The 21,228-nt window shown below is 41.2% G+C and overlaps 1 protein-coding gene across 1 annotated transcript in view; it reads left to right on the top strand.

Annotated features, from left to right (window-relative positions):
• The window catches only part of man2c1 (mannosidase, alpha, class 2C, member 1), a 56,503-nt gene that overhangs the window by 28,351 nt on the left and 6,924 nt on the right, over positions 1-21,228 (top strand). The window contains exons 16-24 of the mRNA XM_055155203.1: positions 2,175-2,309; positions 6,275-6,354; positions 6,460-6,554; positions 6,656-6,760; positions 9,153-9,309; positions 11,748-11,891; positions 12,933-13,042; positions 13,175-13,254; positions 19,688-19,830. Coding sequence (XP_055011178.1) covers positions 2,175-2,309; positions 6,275-6,354; positions 6,460-6,554; positions 6,656-6,760; positions 9,153-9,309; positions 11,748-11,891; positions 12,933-13,042; positions 13,175-13,254; positions 19,688-19,830 — 1,049 coding nt within the window. The remainder of the gene's footprint in view (positions 1-2,174; positions 2,310-6,274; positions 6,355-6,459; positions 6,555-6,655; positions 6,761-9,152; positions 9,310-11,747; positions 11,892-12,932; positions 13,043-13,174; positions 13,255-19,687; positions 19,831-21,228) is intronic.

The raw sequence follows: 21,228 nt of genomic DNA on the forward strand, positions 1-21,228 counted from the left end.
GGACCAGTGGTTCAGTCTTTAGACCCTGCGTCTGCTTCAGTCGCGCCATCGCTGGAATGAATCTCCAAGAATCACCTTAGTTTGGCTTCGCTGCTTTTCCCCTTGTCTTCTTCTTTCAGCGACCTCAAAAACGGACTTTCTTTTGCGGCGAACTGCTCCTGGATTCTTGTCGTCATTGCAACAAACTTTGTGCGAACTGCGAGGAAGATATAGGTCAAAAAAAGCCGCTAAGAACTGTTGCGTTGGTGGAGTAAACAGCGTCTGTGCGTCTGTGGACTGCGTGACAGACGTACGTAAACCACGTACCGGCAGCGCAGACAAGTCAGTTACGCTAGAAACGTAGGGAGTTTGATTGACAGCCTGTCAGCTCACAGATAACGAGGCAGTGTCGTTATCTATTGGCAAATGTTTAGCCCCACCACGTCCAGAGTTGATGAATTTTTATTCTCTTTTTTTTGGTCATCATAATTACAAGGCGACTGCATCTATAATCTATCATTGACAATTTGAAACAAAAAAAAATCCTCCATACAACCTAACTCTAGTTAGGTCCAATATTACACAAAACTGACTCTTGAGATCTTTAAGTCATGTTCTAAAGCCGTTACCTCCTCAAAAACAGACCTGGAGTTGTGTTTTGTTCCATTCACAAATGTCTCAGTAACTCTTCACAGACAGACAACAGAAATAATGTACAAGGCCAAAAGGAAAGAACTACCAAATCTATTCAGAAACATTTTATAGAAAGGGAAAGTACTTACAATTTAAGGGGAAGCGTCTCTTTAAAATGACCAGAGCAACAAGGAAAAATTTTTGTATTTCAGTTTGTGGGGTCAAAATCTGGAAGTGTTAAGCTCAGAAAAAGCCCAAATATGAAAATGTTTAAACGAAGATATAAAAAAAAATATTATAGGTGAGTGTGCAGAAGAAGGAATTTAAGTTAACGTGTCATTTGAATGTGACTAAAACTTTCTGAAATGCAGTTATTTATTTTGTGTCTGGAGTAATGTGACATTCTTTTACAAGAATCTGACAGAAGCACATTATTGCTTTAATGCAGACATGTCAGACCACAATATAATTATATTCGGCCGGCAAGCTCATATCAAATATGTATTAGAGCTGCACTGCTAATACGACTACGTACTACTGAAACTACTACTTTGATGAACTTGTATTTAAGAAGAGATGCAAAGTATTTGTTTCATTTGTTTCTGTTTTGGACCCATATCCATCAGAATAAATCACAGACTAGCAAACTGAGCTTGGATTAATGTTTTCTTTATGATTTTTGACTGTTCATAGTTGAAAGACTTGATTTTCATTGAAGCAAGTTGTTATTTTTGACTGGTTGTTGGCTTGGGAAAAAAACATTTAAAAGGAGTTCAAAAGCTACAGAGACATTATTTATTTAAAATTATGTTGTTATTTTATATTCTGCTTGTTCTGGATTCAGTGTTTAAGCAAAACTATTATTAAACATTTATTTTAATAAGAAAAGGTTTAACATTACAGATCTCAAAAGAAGAGAAAACATGCAGATGTGGTTGAAATTTGTCAATAAATATTTAGTTTGGCCCATGACTTAGTCCCAGTTTTTAATTTTGGCCTCTGTCAATTTGAGTTTGACTCTCCTGCTCTAATGGTTTTTGATTACTGTTGGAACATAATGTAATTTATCATTTATGAAATATCCAAATAAACTCAGATCAGATATGTATCGGTTTCAGGAGCACATATCCAAGTGTCCTGGGTCACATTTGAAAAAATCAGATCTGTGTGGTTCAGACTGTCATTAAAAGATCAGATACAGGAACATGGCGGTAAAAAAAAATCTGATTTGGGTCACTTCAGGCTGCAGTCTGAACGCAGCCCAAATGATTCTAGTGAAGGTGTGTGGAGTTTAAAAACACAGTGAAGTGCTGTATGACTACATGACATCACAAGGTGGAACAGAGTTTTACATTTGAGAGAAGAAGTCAATCTAAACACACTTTTATTCAAAGTGTTCCTACTTGGTGACTACCAAAATAAAAGCACTAAATTGTCTTTTATACACATGTTATTAAATATTAGTCAATGCAAAGATAAACCAAAATGAAAGCAGTAAACCTGATATGACTCTGCTTTTCATCTCTGTAGTTTTCAGTTCTGTTTATTTTTTGCCCCTTTAGAAATCCAAGGATCTGGCTCAAAGCTGCTTCAGAACGCTCTGACGGCGCTGAGCTCTGGAGGCAGATCAGACGCCGTGTTTAACCCTCTGTCCTGGGAACGTCAGGAGGTGGTCAATGTTCAAGGATCTGGGTTCGGTGAGGAGGAGCTGAATCACACACAAACGCACACAAACACACACACAAACGCACACAAACACACACAAACACACACAGGAGGCTTCGGGTTAGATGAGAACGAGCTGAATCACACGCGCAGGAGGGTCTGGTTTTGAGAGGGTCTGGTTTTGGGAGGGTCTGGTTTTGGGAGGGTCTGGTTTTGGGAGGACTATTAGAGCTGAATCACAGGGATGTGGTCACATAAGGGTTTTTTCAAGACTGAATGTACCGTATTTTCCGGGTGATTAGGTGCTCCGGGTTATAAGACGCACTGTCGTTTTCCCGAACTTTTTTCACATATAAACCGCACTGGACTATAAGGCGCGTTAAACGAAACACAACAGTTAGGTAAATCAGTCAAACTTTATTTAACGCGTTTACTCGTTACGTTAACTCTCAACTTTGTTCATGTGTAACATGTAAAAAACAAAAAACTGTCTGAGACCAATAAATTGTCAGGTATTCACAATAACTCATAATTGTTCGGTTATAACTAAAAATAACACATTGGGGCGTTTTCACACCGCTAGTTCGATTATTTGGTCGCACCAGGCAATAAAATTGTTATTATGTAGCAAATACACTCCAGTGTGGTCTGCGTTCACACCGACAAACCAACCAAAACTGGTTCGATTGACGTGTCTCTGTTTCCCGGTAAAACAGCGATACTCCAGTTATCAACACCGATGTTCCTGTTAAAACCACGGGCCGTCCTCATCTCAAATTATCACCATGAACTCATAAAACAGCAACATGTAGAACTTTGTTCAAACTCACCGCATCAGCCCAGAGTTCGGGTAACAGCAGCAGCCAACAGCTCCTCAGGACGGGGCTGGGGTCTGGTCCTTGGTCTTCTGTCGTCCTACAAGTTCGTTGGTCAGATGGTCCGGAGGCTCTGTCCTCCACGTGCTGGTTCCAGATGGTTGCGAGCAAGACCAGTGCTTGATGGACTGAGTCCGAGCGGGTACGTTCCGTCGTCTGCGCACTGGTTCAGTGCGGAAAAGCAAGAATGCGCTGTGGACTACAGGTCCGGCGCGCTGCTCCTGTCCTCCGCGCTCAAGAACCGCGGCTGGTTCCGAGGTGGTGCAGCATCCGGACAGAAGCGTGAGTCCAGTTTGGTTTGTTATATGTTGTTCTGAGCGTCCGTCCTTGGCACATTTGGTTCTTTCCCGGGAAAGCGCTTCCTCAGGTCGAGGCTCCCCGCTCCAGCTCCTCTGAGCCCGGCCTGAACCGGAGCTGCCCCCGCTGGTTCAGGACTCTGGTTTGGATCTAGTCCGACTGTATTTCTCACACTAGGCTAAAAGCAGGGACTTTTTGAAGTTGTATCAATTGAATAGGCTATTGCCATAAAATTATTTGGTTAATTAAAGCCTAAAATAACAAATGCTGGTTGGTACATGATCACGGGGGAACATCGGGTCGTCTCTGTGTGTGCAGGTCCTGAACAGACGTTCACCCCCAATTTTGCCTCACTCTGGAGCCACATGTTCGCACACTGGTTCTTGCTCTGATCTTCGTGTGTTTCATTCTCTGTATTGGCCATTGTTGGTAAAATTATTTGAAAATGAATCGCGGCTGCGTCTGAACAACAATCTGTTACTGCTGGAGTCGCAGATCAATAGGGATGGAGATGTGTGGAAAAAGCCATCCGGTCTCTTAAGGTAAACTTCTCGCAGCCAGTCGCTCATCTTTTCCTCGTCCACAGGAAAAATGAGGAATCACAGTACGTATTTCTCCACGATGCTCCTGACTACGTTAGCCGTAATGCTGCAAGTGGTGCGGCTTTGTCGTTTACTGAAGTTGTACTGGAACACTCGCGTAAATTCATATAAAAGGCGCTCCAGGATTATAAGGCGCGCAGTCGTTTTTGGAGGCTTAACTCTTTCCCCCATGAAGACGACATTTGACGACCCCCCTGTTTCCTTAATGACGACTTTTGACTCCTCCGCCGTATCACTAAAGACAAGATTTGACGACCTTTAGAAACGGCTCGGTTTTTCACATTTAAACAGAGACTGTGATCGGTGGGGGCCACTACAACCGACACTAGACTGACCAATAGGATTCAAGGATATGTTTTCGCCGATTTTTTCCGAAGTTAATCGAAATAGTGACGATGGTAGCTTCCGGAAAAAACACAACACGAAACACGTGCAATGGAAAGATTGCGGCGCTGCGGCGCACAGTTTTAGAAATAATGAGGAGCGGACGTATTTTATGGATAAGTTTAGAGAAAGTGACTTTTATAGATTTCAAAGTGATGATGAAGTTGATTATAAAGTGGAAAACAGTGACAGCGACGGACTTTCGGGGAGAAGGTGAGAATGTCGCTGATGCGTCTGTGTGGAGTCCTGCGATGTCCCAACAAACTATCTGAGCTTTATACTCGATTATGAACCAAAATTGCCCTGAAATCTGGTTGTTGCCCAGGTTAGTCCTTTAAAATATTTCAGTCTTTTTTTCCAAGATGCGATGTGTAACAGAATCACTACAGAAAAAACACTTATGCGGAGCTCTGCACCTGAGAAAACAACCAAGATGACAAATACTGGACACACACTGACGGGGAAGAGTTTTATTATTATATTATTATATTATAATAAGCTAAATTAGTTGAATAAGCTAAATGAGTTGAATAAGTTAAATGGAAAAAAATGAATTAGGTGCACACAGGTGAACAACAGGTACAAACAGGTGCACACTTGTACTGTATCTGGTGATATGAAATCTGTTTAAATACTTTGACAAAGTATATTTTTTATTTTTTTATGAATATAGTTTTCAGAACATGCAGATATCAAATGCTGAATGTAGTTTTTTTGTTTTCGATTTTGCACCTGACCAGGTAAACTCTCATTTTCAGTGAGCTGTTATACACCTATAAATGAGTTGAATCACATTGAACTCTTCATTTATGGATGTTTAAGAGTCTAAGGTTTCCAGAGATACAAATATGTCTGTGTTACAATTAAGTTCATGAGTGTAAAAATCATTTATAATCACTGGTGGAAGTCTGTTTTCTTTTATGCAGTGATGCTCTATGGGTGTAGCCCTAGTAACATATGTATGGGTTGTTCCTAGTCGGCGTCCAGGGGGGAAAGAGTTAAGGCCGCGCCTAATCGCCCGGAAAATACGGTAATCGATAGTTTCCACTGACATCACGCTTTGGGTGTTCTGTCTGTATGTTTGTGAGGTAATGTTCAGTAGTTACTAGTGTCACATTACTCGAGACCGGACTTGGTCTCAAAACCAGCCTTTTTTGCAGTTTTGGTCTCATCTCAGACTCAATCGCTCTTGGACTCGGTCTTGTCTCGGTCCTGAAGGAATTTGGACTCGATCTTCTCTCGGTCCTGAAGGCGCTTGGATTCGGTCTTGTCTTGGTCTCGAGGTTCGACACTCGACAAGTGATAAAATGGAGATAGATTTCTAGAAACATTGATATAAATGTGCCAAAATAAGTGTAAAATACAAATAAAAGTTGAAAATCACAAAGATGGTGTTGATTTGGTCTTGCCTCGGTCTCGGGACCCTGTGGTCTTGGACTGGTCTTGGTCTCGATTAGTGCGGTCTTGACTACAACACAAATAGTTACTATGGTGAAGACTAAGATCTTATGAAAAGATGAATTAAGATTAAGATTGAGAAAAGATTAAGATATGAGAAAACACAATGGATTTAAAGAGCACGTTTTCATTTCCCTGTGATCAGCCCGAGCGTTCGTGGTCCTGTTCATGAGTTTGATTTTCAACAAAAAGGTGAAAGTAACTAACTAAAAAAATTGTTGACTAAAGCAGAAATCATCTCACCTGTTGTAGTAAATCTGTAAATCAGTTCTTTATGGCCATTGTGTTAAAATAAAGAAGGGTCAATACCAATGTTTTTTTAGTTTTTTTTTTTGTCAAATGTCTCAAATGTTGTAAATCTGAGTTTGCTTGTGTGTCCAGCTCTGGTGCAGGTCCCCAGTGTTGGTTTAGCTCCGGTCAAACCAACAGAACCTCTGAGTCCAGTGTCTGTCACGGTGCAGGTACGGCCTCACCTCGCTTCACTACACCACACTCTTCTCACTGTTTTATAGTCTAATACCTCATGTCATTTTAAACACTCCTGTTTAAAGTGTGTTCCTCCGTAGGCTGATGGGACTGTGCTGATGGACAACGGCATTTTGAGAGCTGTTGTAAACAAAGACGGCAGCCTGGCATCGCTCTGCCTGGTCTCGTCCGGCAGGTGCTGTTCCCTGTTTCATTATAAATGATTTAAAGAGTATTTTAAACAGTATTAAATCATATTTAAACAGTATTTTGTGCCCCTCTGTGTCTGTGGAGCAGGGAGGCTCTTCTGGACGGATGTGAAGGAAACAGGTTTGTCCTGTTCGATGACGTTCCTCTGTACTGGGACGCCTGGGACGTCATGGACTACCACCTGCAGACCAGGTCCATCTGTGTTTAATGTTTAATCCACTAATAACATAAAGATAGAATACAAATACAGGCCAGTAATAACATAAAACTACACAATAATACTTGTATTTTATTCTGATATAAGGGTTTTATCCATTAGAGAAGCGTCAATATTCCTGGGGTTCTTCTATAAACTTTGGTCACAATTTAATAGCGATTTTATACATCCATGCATGTTATGATCTTACTCCTTATTAAATTATTGGTTGATCATTACATGACTTAAAGTTGGCTTCAGTGATTCACATTGAAGCTCAAAGTCATTTTTATCATTGGTGCTGTAAATCTTCAAGCGGGAAACCTGACGTTGACAATATAACCTCCGTAAACCTGCATGTTTAGGCCTAAAATAATTAAATTAAAATCTAAATACACATAATAGCATACATGTGTCACTTCCCAAAATATTCATAAAAAAATGTCTAAATTGTGCAAAATATTTTAATACTTTTTTTTTTTTTTTTAATCTCCCTCTCGCTACGAGGCTGCTTCCTGTGGCCATGGTGATTCGTAGCCAGTATTTCCTTTGGTTTCTCTCATCTGTACCATAAACTGTATAAAGAAGTGGACTAAGCAAGTGTGACGTCCCCCACAGCGTTCAGCTCCGCTCAAATGAGGCTCCTGATGTTCACGGTTACAGGAGCGAGTCTGGAGCCAGACTCTGTTACGAATAGGATTTTTTTTTGATGGACAAAATAGTGAAAAAAATTTAGGATCATGTAGAGCGAGTTCATACAAATATTTTAAGACCAAAATGACGAGGCTCACAGCAGCAGGTACAGAGAGAGGGGTGACAAGATCCTAATGTAAGTCAATTGGAGCCGGATGAGCCTCCTGGAGAACTTCCTATTTGGCACATGGCGGGTAGCAGGTTAACTACATCCACTCATATATACAGTATATATGGTCTGTACTGAACATGTTCTGCTGCAGGAGGCCGGTCTTTGGTTTCTCTCGTTTGTTTTGAACATGTTCTGCTGCAGGAGGCCGGTCTTTGGTTTCTCTCGTTTGTTCTGAACATGTTCTGCTGCAGGAGGCCGGTCTTTGGTTTCTCTCGTTTGTTCTGAACATGTTCTGCTGCAGAGGCGGTCTTTGTTTTCTCTCGTTTGTTTGAACACGTTCTGCTGCAGGAGGCCGGTCTTTGGTTTTTCTCGTTTGTTTTTGAACACGTTCTGCTGCAGGAGGCCGGTCTTTGTTTTTTCTCGTTTGTTTTGAACACGTTCTGCTGCAGGAGGCCGGTCTTTGGTTTCTCTCGTTTGTTCTGAACACGTTCTGCTGCAGGAGGCCGGTCTTTGGTTTTTCTCGTTTGTTTTGAACACGTTCTGCTGCAGGAGGCCGGTCTTTGTTTTTTCTCGTTTGTTTTGAACACGTTCTGCTGCAGGAGGTCGGTCTTTGGTTTCTCTCGTTTGTTTTGAACACGTTCTGCTGCAGGAGGCCGGTCTTTGTTTTTTCTCGTTTGTTCTGAACACGTTCTGCTGCAGGAGGCCGGTCTTTGGTTTTTCTCGTTTGTTTTGAACACGTTCTGCTGCAGGAGGCCGGTCTTTGGTTTTTCTCGTTTGTTCTGAACACGTTCTGCTGCAGGAGGCCGGTCTTTGGTTTTTCTCGTTTGTTCTGAACATGTTCTGCTGCAGGAGGCCGGTCTTTGGTTTTTCTCGTTTGTTCTGAACATGTTCTGCTGCAGGAGGCCGGTCTTTGGTTTTTCTCGTTTGTTCTGAACACGTTCTGCTGCAGGAGGCCGGTCTTTGGTTTTTCTCGTTTGTTCTGAACACGTTCTGCTGCAGGAGGCCGGTCTTTGGTTTCTCTCGTTTGTTCTGAACACGTTCTGCTGCAGGAGGCCGGTCTTTGGTTTTTCTCGTTTGTTCTGAACATGTTCTGCTGCAGGAGGCCGGTCTTTGGTTTTTCTCGTTTGTTCTGAACATGTTCTGCTGCAGGAGGCCGGTCTTTGGTTTTTCTCGTTTGTTCTGAACACGTTCTGCTGCAGGAGGCGTCTTTGGTTTCTCTCGTTTGTTCTGAACGTTCTGCTGCAGGAGGCCGGTCTTGGTTTTTCTCGTTTGTTCTGAACACGTTCTGCTGCAGGAGGCCGTCTTTGGTTTTTTCTCGTTTGTTTCTGAACACGTTCTGCTGCAGGGGCCGGTCTTTGGTTTTCTCGTTTGTTCTGACAGTTCTGCTGCAGGAGGCCGGTCTTTGGTTTTTTCTCGTTTGTTCTGAACACGTTCTGGCAGGAGGCCGGTCTTTTGGTTTTTCTCGTTTGTTGAACACGTTCTGTGCAGGAGGCCGGTCTTTGTTTTTTCTCGTTTTTCTGAGTTCTGCTGCAGGAGGCCGGTCTTTGGTTTTTCTCGTTTGTTCTGAACATGTTCTGCTGCAGGAGGCCGGTGGTGGACCTGGTGGATCAGACTCGTGTTCTGACCTCAGATCAGCTCAGGGCCACAGTCCGGTTCAGTCTGAGGATCAGCGACAGAAGCTCCATCACCCAGGACATCATCATGGACGCCAACTGCCCCTACCTCAAGTTCAACACACAGGTACAACACACACACACACAGGTACAACACACACACACACACACACACAGGTACAACACACACACACACACACACACACACACACACAACACAGGTACAACACACACACACACACACACACACACACACACACGGTACAACACACACACACACACACACACACACACACACACACACAGGTACAACACACACACACACACACACACACACACACACACACACACACACACACAGGTACAACACACACACACACACACACAGGTACACACACACACACACACACACACACACACACACACACACACAGGTACACACACACACACACACACACACAGGTACACACACACACACACACACACACACACACACACACACACACACACACACACAGGTACAACACACACACACACACACACACACACACACACACACAGGTACAACACACACACACACACACACACACACACACAGGTACAACACACACACACACACACACACACACACAGGTAACACACACACACACACACACAGGTACACACACACACACACACACACACACACACACACACACAGGTACAACACACAGTACAACACACACACACACACACACACAGGTACAACACACACACACACACACACACACACACACAGGTACAACACACACACACACACACACACACACACACAGGTACACACACACACACACACACACACACACACACAGGTACAACACACACACACACACACACACACACACACAGGTACAACACACACACACACACACACACACACACACACACAGGTACAACACACACACACACACACACAGGTACAACACACACACACACACACACACACACGGTACAACACACACACACACACACACACACACAGGTACAACACACACACACACACAGGTACAACACACACACACACACAGGTACACACACACACAGGTACAACACACACACACACACACACACACACACACACACACAGGTACAACACACACACACACACACACACACACACACAGGTACAACACACACACACACACACAACACACACACACAGTACAACACACACACACACACAACACACACACACACACAGGTACAACACACACACACACACAGGTACAACACACACACACACACACACAGGTACAACACACACACACACAGGTACAACACACACACACACACACACAGGTACAACACACACACACACACACACACACACACACAGGTACAACACACACACACACACAGGTACAACACACACACACACACACACACACACACACACAGGTACAACACACACACACACACACACACACAGGTACAACACACACACACACACACACACACACAGGTACAACACACACACACACACACAGGTACAACACACACACACACACACACAGGTACAACACACAGGTACACACACACACACACACACACACACACACACACACACACACACAGACACAGACACACACACACACACACACACACAGACACACACACACAGACACACACACACACACACACACAACACACACACACACACAGACAGACAACACACACACACACAAACAACACACACACAGACACACACACACACACACACACAACACACACACAGACACACACACACACACACACACACACACACACAGACACACACACACACAGTAGAGCCTCTCCCACACTCGTCTTTGTGGTTATGGATAAATTATAATGTTAAATCTACTTTATGTCACTGACACAAAACAGGAAAATCCCTTTAAACACTTTTTTAAACAGACAGTATCATTAAAGACCTGAACTGTGTATAAAACATGTCAGAATGAACCAATAATTAATTATTAAAGTTATTTATTCTCCCCTCTACAGCTCAAATCTGATTGTATTACACAAACAGGTTAAAATCTCTCCACTATTGTAAAGAAACTGTTCACACTATAAGAAATACTGAGCCCCAAAATATCAACAGCCCACAGTTTTTCAGACTCATTCTCACCTTTTTGCTGAAAATCAAACTCTTAAACTGGACTCTGACTCGCTTGGACTGACCACGGCCTCCTGAAAACGTGCGCTTTAAATCAGTTTTGTAGTTTTTTCTTGAGTTTTCAGATGATCTTAAAACTTTTTGACAGTGTTTTCTAATGTGTGCCTCAACTTTCCTCCATTAGACATTCATGTAGAACACCCCTAGCGTGAAAAAAAAACAAAAAACAAAACTTATCACACTTTAAGCAAAGAGGTCCACTTGTCCTTGATAATTCCTTTCTCTAGTAACATGACATTTTTTCTTACTCGTTACAAGACTGTGCATTGCGTCACCATGGTAACTGCTGAACATTCCGCCATACGCATACATGTAGAACTCCCCCAGCGCGAGGTTTGACTCGATGTCCCTGGACTCGGTTGCAGGTGGAGTGGAGAGAGTCTCATAAGTTCCTGAAGGTGGAGTTTCCCGTGAGCGTCCACAGCCCCAGAGCCTCCTACGAGATCCAGTTTGGACACCTGGACCGGCCCACGCACCGAAACACCTCCTGGGACTGGGCCCGGTTTGAGGTACTGAACCGGGACTGAACCAGGACTGAACCAGGACTGAAACCAGGACTGAACCGGGATTGAACCAGGGCTGAACCGGGACATAAACCAGGACTGTAAAGGACTGAACTGGGACGGAATCGGGGCTAAACCAGGACTGAACCTAGACTGTAAGAGGAGTAAACCGGGACTGAAATGGGACTGAACCAGGATGAGAACAGGATGAAACCGGGACTAATCTGGAACTAAAACCAGAATGAAAACAGGACCAATCCAGGACTAAACCAGGACTAAACAAGGACTGAATCAGGACTGAACCAGGGCTAAACCAGGATTTAAACCAGGATTTAAACCGGGACTGAACCGAGACTGAACCAGGACTGAACCTTGACTAAACCAGGACCAAACCAGGAGTAGAACAGGACTAGACCTGGCTAAATTCTTTACATATTTACATTTTAAATATTCATTAATATGTGCTGTCCCTTCACAAATAAATACGAAATAAGGACAAAACTAGTATTGAACCAGGACTAAACCAGGACTCATCTGAACTAAATCAGGTTTGAACTGGGCTCAAACCAGAAACAAATCAATGTAAGTGCACTCACTTAAACCACATCTAAACTGGGGCTAAACCTGGGAATGGGACTGAATCGGGACCTGACTGGGACTGAACCAGGACTTAAACCAGGACTAAACCAGGGGATAAACCGGGACTGAACCGGGACTGAACCGGGACTGAACCAGGACTGAACCAGGACTGAACAACGAGTGAACCAGGATTAATCAGGACTCAACCAGGACCAAACCAGGATTAAACTGAGCAAAAACCAGGACCAAACCAGGACAGAATGTAGTCATGATGTTAACGTTATTGTAGTGACGATTGGTCCATAAACAAACACCCACAGAGGAAAAATAGACTGTATATAATAAATTAGTATCACACATGTTCACAATTTGGATTTATTCAGCAAAAAAAAGTTATATAATATAGTATTTTTACATATATATTTGTTTGTCTTTTGAATCTGCAGTAAATCACGTTCTGTTTTTCAGGTTTGGGGTCACAAATGGGCCGATCTGTCCGAGCACAACTTTGGAGTGGCTCTTTTAAACGACTGTAAATACGGATACTCTGTCCACAAGAACACGCTGACCCTCTCACTGTGAGCCTCTCATCTCCTCCGTCTGTTTAACTCTGCTCCAAACATCCACTGCATTAAACCAAAGACTGTAAAGCTTTTATATACACAGAATAAAAGTCTGATGGTCTCTGAGATAAACGTGTTTCTCCTCAGGCTCAGAGCTCCCAAAGCCCCAGACGCCAACGCAGACATGGGCACACACCAGTTCACCTACGCCGTCATGCCACACTCAGGTCAGTTCTGGATTTATGGATTTGAGCTTTCTGAGACATTTTGAGGACTTTTTACCCTTCAAAAGATATACAGTTTGCTTAAAATTTTCAATAATTCTGACATAGGCAAAATCCAGATGTTTGGACCTGTTTAATGTTTAAAGGTCCACCTGCTTGTCCTTCTCTGCTGGCCTAAAAACATAATTACAAAATAATTCCAAATGTTCTGTCCGCTTCCTTTAAGAGCTTTTCCGATGCTTGTGCCGCTTCCAGACATGGATTTTCATAATGAAGCATTTGACCAATCACATTTCAGCATCACTTTGTCACCCACACTGTGCGCAGGTGCACTGTACCAATCCAAAAAATATATATCTGGGTAACTGATTATTTCTTAAAACTATATACAATGGTCTGCTTGTAATGAACAAAATATAACAAAGGCAAATTTATGATTGTTTCAAATTTAAATTATATTAGGCCGCTTATATAGACACTGCCAAATTAAAAGTTCATTCAGCCCACCTGCTTAATACGGGCCCCAGTCAGTCTTTCCTCCGATGAATGTATTTAATCCAGTGTCACCGAATTCCCGCTCACCCCTTTAAAACAGTCTCATAAATCCCAAATTAATGATCTTCAAAAAAAAAAAATTTATATCCAAAGGGCCGCAGCGGCGGTGCGCACTCTTGTGCGGCGGCGCTCTCGTGCGCTCTCGTGCGGCGTGCCTCGATCCACGCGCAAAGGCAAAATACATGGAGGATCTCACCGGGTCGAGCTGGGTCCTGTCGGTCTGATCTTTTGGCACCGTATACGTGGACCAAACCGGTACAGTCTGTTAGTAATCCATGTTATGTCCTTTCGATCCTGAACTGTGCGCGTGCTCACACGTTGTTGTCTCTTTTTTATACTATTAGGCGCGCGCGAGTCAGCAGACAGGGCGATCAGCCTGACATTTAAGTTGTAGTATTTTATATACATATTTTTTTATATCTCACGTCGGGAGAAGTGGGTGGACAGCGTCCTGCAAACCACACCAATCTGTGTGTCATTCGTTCATTCATTTTTCAATATAAAACCAAAAATAAGAAAACGAAAAAACAACAGTTTTCTTCATTATTTGTCTCCAAAACCAAAATGAAAAAAATGGATGATGATTCATTTTTTCAGTTTTCGATTTTGTGTTTAAATGAAAAATGGAAAAAACAGATAACGACCGTTTCCCGTTTACGTGATTTCTGTGACTGCGATGCCGGATTTTTGCGCCGCATACGAACTGAACCAGGACTGAACCAGGACTGATTCAGGTCTGGGAGCACACCGGGACCAAAGCGGAACCAGAGCGGGACTGAGACCGGGACCAGTCCTGGTTCAGTCCTGGTTCAGTCCTGGTTTAGTCCTGGTTCAGTCCTGGTTTAGTCCTGGTTCAGTCCTGGTTTAGTCCTGGTTTAGTCCTGGTTTAGTCCTGGTTTAGTCCTGGTTTTAGTCCTGGTTTTAGTCCTGGTTTAGTCCTGGTTTATCCCAAAATGTGAAAACAGAAAAATCCCGCTGTGTAATCCATTTATTTCAACAAAGTAACTGTAATCCAATTACCACTCACTGAAACAGTAACTGTAACTGAATACAGTTACTCATAATTTGTACTCTGATTACATTACTCCGGTACATGTAATCTGTTACTCCCCGACACTGGATGTGGATTATATTACAGAAGAAATTAAAGTATTTTTGACCACTAGAAATGCATGTAATGAATAAATGTAAGATGTAAATGTTTAAAGTCAGACCATGGGACATTCCAATAACAGTAACATAGCAACAACATCTCCATGGAGTCAAGTAGAAAAAACAAAAACTGGAAAGTTGCACAGTGCAGCTTTAATATCCCTGTAATTACTGGGCACATCACTATGAAACAAAAACTGGCACAAATTCTATAATATTCTCATACTTTTAGAAGGAGGGTGGGGCCAAAATGGGACTCAGGGGAAGAGTCACCGTTTTTCCCAAAAACTGTCACAAAGTGTAACGTCATCTCTGTCAGAACAAATTAACAACTGTGTTCATTTGTTCTCTCCGGGTGGGTAGAGAGTCTCTGCCTCAAGTGGAGGAGTTCATGTCGAGGTCGTCTCAAACACAACAGATTCCAGTCACTCCAAACAAGTAGAAAAAGTTAACACATCGCACGAGAAAATTGCAATTAAGCCCTGATGAAGAAAAGTTAAGGTCTTAACATGTCGGCTTTGGCCATTCAAACAAAGGCCTTTTAACTATATTTTTTTCTCGTGCGATGTGTTAACTTTTTCTACTTGTTTGGAGTTGCCTGGAATCCGTTGTGTTTGAGTTTTGATCCTTTTTTCCAAGAGCGTCCTCTACTTGCTCCTACTGATTGGAACACCTGCAGCAAACAGCCACATTTTTGTTCTTTATGTCGGGGTCTTGTTCTCGAGTGAGGGGAGGACGGAGCGTGAGATTGACAGGTGGACAGGTGCAGCGTCGGCAGTGATGCGGTCGCTGTATCGGACCGTTGTGGTGAAGAGGAGCTGAGCCCAAAGGCAAAGCTCTCGATTTACCGTCAGTCTTCATTCCTCCCCTCACCTCTGGTCTTGAGCTCTGGGTAATGACCGAAAGGACCAGATCACGGATACAAGCGACACAAATGAGTTTCCTCCGCAGGGTGTCTGGGCGTCTCCCTTAGAGATAGAGTTCAGTCACACAGGAGGAGCTCGGAGTAGAGCCGCTGCTCCTCCATGTCAAGAGGAGCAGCTGAGGTGAGGTGTTCATGTCCAAGGAGGCTCCGGGGAAGATCCAGATCACACTGGAGGGACTATGTCTCTGGGCTGAGAATGCCCGGAAGTCTGGGAGTCCCTGCTTAGACGCCTGCCCCCGCCACCCGGCCCCGGATAAGCCGAAGAAAATGGATGATTGGATATTCTGAAATAATTGTGCGATCCCGTTTTCAGTTTTGGCCTAATGTTTTCTAATTTAATATTTGGGTCTGGTCAAGTGGTAACGGAGGGAAACAGAGGCAGATTTTGTACATTCAAATGTCTCTTATTCAGAAACTAGAGGAACTATTGAAATAAGTAAAGTATCAGAATGTAGGAAAGAGTTACACTCCAACAGGGTCAAGTTAAACCTGTGATATTCTTTCAAGTTGTTGACAAAAAATTAAAAAAACTCATGTCGGTAACGGAGGGAATGAAATATGCAGCACTTTTTGGGCAATAAATCCAAACAGTGATAACTCTTGGTTCTCACTTCCATATCCTTAACAAACTGGTTTGAATATTTGCTTCATATAGTTTTCTACCATATGGTACAAGATTAGGTTGAAAAACCTCTTACTTTTTGAATCATGAGATTTTTTATTAAGAAAGGTCATGGTAACGGAGGGAAAAGTAACGGAGGGAAGATTGTACAAACAAGTAGAAGGTGCAGGATTTTACATCATTTGTCGCTTTTTTCTTCCAAATACTTTAATATTACTTCAAAATGAAAGGAAACAATTTCGATAAAATATGTCAGTCCTTCCAAGCAAATTTTTATCATTTTAAATATATATATATATATATTTTTTTTTAATCATGTCCCTTCATCAACAGTTCAAAGATGGAATAACACAAGATATGATGAAATACATCCATTTATTTACATGATTTGCAGGTCTTTGAAATTTGGGAAATAATTTTTGTTCCATGTTTCATACATGGTCTGTTTAAAACATATGGAACTTTAGAACCAAAAATGGTAAAGAAAAAAGGTCAACAGTTTCATAAACTAGAGTACATATGTATCTGTTCAATACATTTTTATATCAGATGCATTAACTTGAATTTTTGGCCTTGTTGTTTACTTCTGTTTGACCAGACCCATTTCTGTTGTAGTAGTAGAGGACCTTGTTTTTGGACTCACAGCGTCACAGGAGATGTCTTTTACCAGCTTTAACTGTTTTTGTCCAGTCTAGATGTAAACTAAATGAAAAACAATCTCACGAGATCAGTTTCCTCACGTCTGCATCGACTTGTGGCAGTTTTATTTCACGAGGTCTTGTCCTAATAATTACACATAAAGTTCATTTTCAGATTACCACAGAGCCCCGTCCTGGACCCACCCTCCACCTGAACATGACATAATGTTCTATTACGTGTTCCAGCTTTTGAGTAATGTTGACAGGCCCAGGAATAACAAAGATATTAAATGTAAAACTGGTCAAAATATGTGGATTTTGAACACAGCCTTTCCATGTGTTTCATAATGGTTAAAGATCAGGACCACTGCTCTGGTCAAAAACAAATAAATATTGCTAAAATGGACAGAATTGTGATGCTAATAAGTTTAATTGGATATTTCATAAATGATCAATTACATTATGTTCCAACAATAATCAACAGAAACATAAAGACAGTTATTTTATTTTACTAATCACGAATATAGTCTATAAAAAAATCTATAATTTCGGAAAAGGAGTGAGGAGAAGCAAACGTTTATTTGCCCCCACCCATTTTTACAAAACCATTAAAGCAATAATGTGCTTCTGCCAGATTCTTCTAAAAGTACGTCACATTACTCCAGACACTAAATAAATAACTACATTTCAAAATGTTTTCGTCACATTCAAATGACAAATGAACTTAAATTTCCTCTTCTACACACTTAGTTATAAACATTTCTTTATATCAGGGGTCTCCAACCTGTTTCCTGTCGTGAGCTGCTTTTACAAAACAAAAATGTCAAAGAGCTGATTATTTCAGCGGCCGCAAAACATTGAGCGATTATAAGAAAGAGGGCGAGCTTCTGGGTACAGTTAGAGGCCAATGAAACATAAACCACTGTCCACTTATTAGTGCAAAACGAATTATACAGTTACAATTGTAATAGTCATGTAATTAACTAAATTTTTGTGATTCAAAAAAAAAAAAAAAGTATTTCCCTTTTTTCCCTTTATTTATTCAGTACTTATTACAGTATTTTTTTTTTTTTTTAATTCTTTTAAATTCTTTTATTCTTTTATTTATTATTATTATTATTTTTTTTTTTTTTTTATAATGGAGATTGGATATAGGCGAGTTTCATTGTTGGCAAAAGCCCGCGTTGCATGCTGGGAATTATTTTGGTCGGCGGCAAGAAACACTAATTCAACATGACGGACGGAGCGAGAAAGCACGTAAAGGGTATTGATCCCGGTTATTTATCCACTCTAACGGCAGAGGACCCAAGACCATTTGACCAGAAATTGGTCATAAACATCGACGGACGCCAAATCACCCTTTTCAACCCCGACAGAGTCTGGACCAAACCAAGTTTCTGGTCTAAATCACCAACCACCTGGACAAATAATCACTTGGGCGACATCCACAATGACTTGGTGGAAACTCCTGGGCCATTCACAGCAGAAAAGATGAAAACCTCCAAGAGTCTCGATGTGTTGTTGAACTTGTTGGAGTCCACGGTTTGTTAGGATCTTCTACGTTTGCTCTGTGAATGTTTGAAAGTCGTTTAATTCACCGTTAGCGGTTCTTTTCACTCAGAATACGAAAAAGACATTTTCCTTCTTCCGTGCTTCTATTTGTGCGTCCGATAATGCAGCAGGAATTTACCATTATCGGGGATAAATACGCGAGGTTACGCACTGTGTTTGACGCTACAGTGTTTCTTGCCTCAGACCAAAATATTTCCCAGCAGCAACGCGGGTTTTTAATAACAATGACGTCAGCTGAAACTCGCCTATTGGTGGAGGAGGGTGATGGGAAGGGGGGTTTGGGGAATAAAAAAAAAAATGGTCACATTATATTACAACTAATTATTTTTCTCTGTGACATCTGCTTTAAGTGCACAAAAAAAAAAAAAAAAAAAAAAGTTATTCACCAGCACAATGGTATAATTTCATTAAATACAAAATCAAAAACTGAAAAAAGGAATTATTATCCGTTTTTTCATTTTGGTTTTGGAGACAAATAATGAGGAAAACAGTTGTTTTTTCATTTTCTTATTTTTGGTTTTAATATTGAAAAACGAATGAATGAATCATACACAGATTAAGAATTAGTGCCAGGTTTTTGTTTTCAATTGTGCCCAGTAAACACAGAGATAATAAACAAGATCAGGTTTTAGTTTTATACGGCAAATCAAATAAATGAGACTCCACATTTTTACAGTGGATATTTTTCAGAAAAACCATGAGTCCTCCATTGAAAAGAAACATTTATTCCACCGCCCTCCTCCTGAAAACATGCAGAATATTTCAGAGTTTGTGTTTGTGTTTTTGTGTCCAGCCGTGCCCGGTATTCACAGAGATCAGAACATCTGCATTTTGACCGTAAACGCCAAATTCCACAGTAAATTCCGGACCTTTTCGAATGTTATCAGCAGACGTGACCCTGGCGCACCCGTAATTACGTCTGTTTGTTGTTGTTTTTGGAGTGTTCGGTCTCATCAGATCGTGTGATTACAGGAAGCTTTCAGGATGCCTCTGTGATCCGGTGCGCTTACAACTTGAACTACCCTCTGAGGCCGGCGCAGTGCCCCCCGCAGGCCGGTCCGTGGAGCGCGTTCTCCGTGAGCAGCCCCGCCGTCGTCCTGGAAACCGTCAAACAGGTACGAAAAGTTTAACGCGCTTTGTTTGATTTCACTTTTCCGGTGGAGCGTCCGTCAAATTTTCTCCATGTTAGATGTTATTTTCTTTGTCTGGAATGTTCCGCGGTATAGCCAAACTAGACCAGGTTAAAGGTCAGATCTGTGGAGAGGCGACCCCGCTCACAGTCAGAAAGTTTGTTTTTCAAGGCATTTTTGAGCGTTAAAACCACTTGTAACTGAATAAACATAAAGTAGAGCTGTTTAATGTCACACTGTGGAACATTCCAGACGGAGATATAGCGTCTCCATAGTAACAAGAAGCAGGTGACGGACCTAAACAGTAACGTTACACAGCGCAAGTAAAAGTAAAAGTACAGATTTAAAAGTAAAAATTATCACGTGAAAAAAAATCAACTGAAGTACCTGTTTAAAAATGTACTTTATGAGTAAAAAGTAGAAGTATTTTGATTTTTAGAACAATTAAAAGATGAAATGTTGTGATTTCTTAATTTTTCAAGTTACTTTTGTGTTTTTTTTTTTTTTTGGTTTGATCAAAATTGGAATGAAACTATAAAACCACCTTTAATAATTGAATAAACATGAAGTAGAGCTGTTTAATGTCACACTGTGGAACATTCCAGACGGAGAAACGACATCTCCATAGTAACAAGAAGCAGGTGACGGACCCAAACAGTAAAGTTACACAGTGCAAGTTTAAGTAAAAGTACAGATTTAAAGGTAAAAAGTTTCACATGAAAAGAAATCTACTTAAGTAAAACTATTAAAGTACCTGTTTAAAAATATACGTAAAGAGTAAAAAGTAAAAGTATTTAGATTTTTACTACAATTAAAGGATTAAATGTTGTGATTTTGACAAAGAACTGACAACCAACCCAAAAGTTACACAGTGAAAGTTTGAGCAAAAGTACAGATTTATAGGTAAAAAGTTACTCAAGTAAAAGTAAAAATATCATGAAAAAAATCTACTTGAGTAAAAGTATTAAAGTACCTGTTTTAAAATGTACTTTAAGAGTATTTTGCAGAGATTTTTCTAATTAAAGGATGAAATGTAGTGATTTTGAAAAAGACTTCAGCTGATTTTAAATAAATTTCTTAATATTTCAAACTGTTTTTATGTATTTGGTTTGCTCAAAGTTGGGATAAAACTATAAAACCACCTGTAATTGAATAAATATCAAGTAGAGCTGTTTAAAGTGACACTGTGGAACATTTCAGACAGAGAAATGACGTATCCATAGTAACAACAAGCAGGTGACAGACCCCCAACCCAAAACTTACATAGTGCAAGTTTAAATAAAAGTACAGATTTAAAGGTAAAAGTATTGCGTGAAAAAAATCAACTGAAGTAAAACTATTAAAGTACCTGTTTAAAAAGTAAAAGTATTTTGATTTTTAGAA

Source organism: Boleophthalmus pectinirostris, unplaced genomic scaffold (genome assembly GCF_026225935.1).
Source record: "Boleophthalmus pectinirostris isolate CB_2022bp ecotype Guang Dong unplaced genomic scaffold, ASM2622593v1 HiC_scaffold_2, whole genome shotgun sequence".
In the NCBI taxonomy this organism is placed as follows: Eukaryota; Metazoa; Chordata; class Actinopteri; order Gobiiformes; family Gobiidae; genus Boleophthalmus; species Boleophthalmus pectinirostris.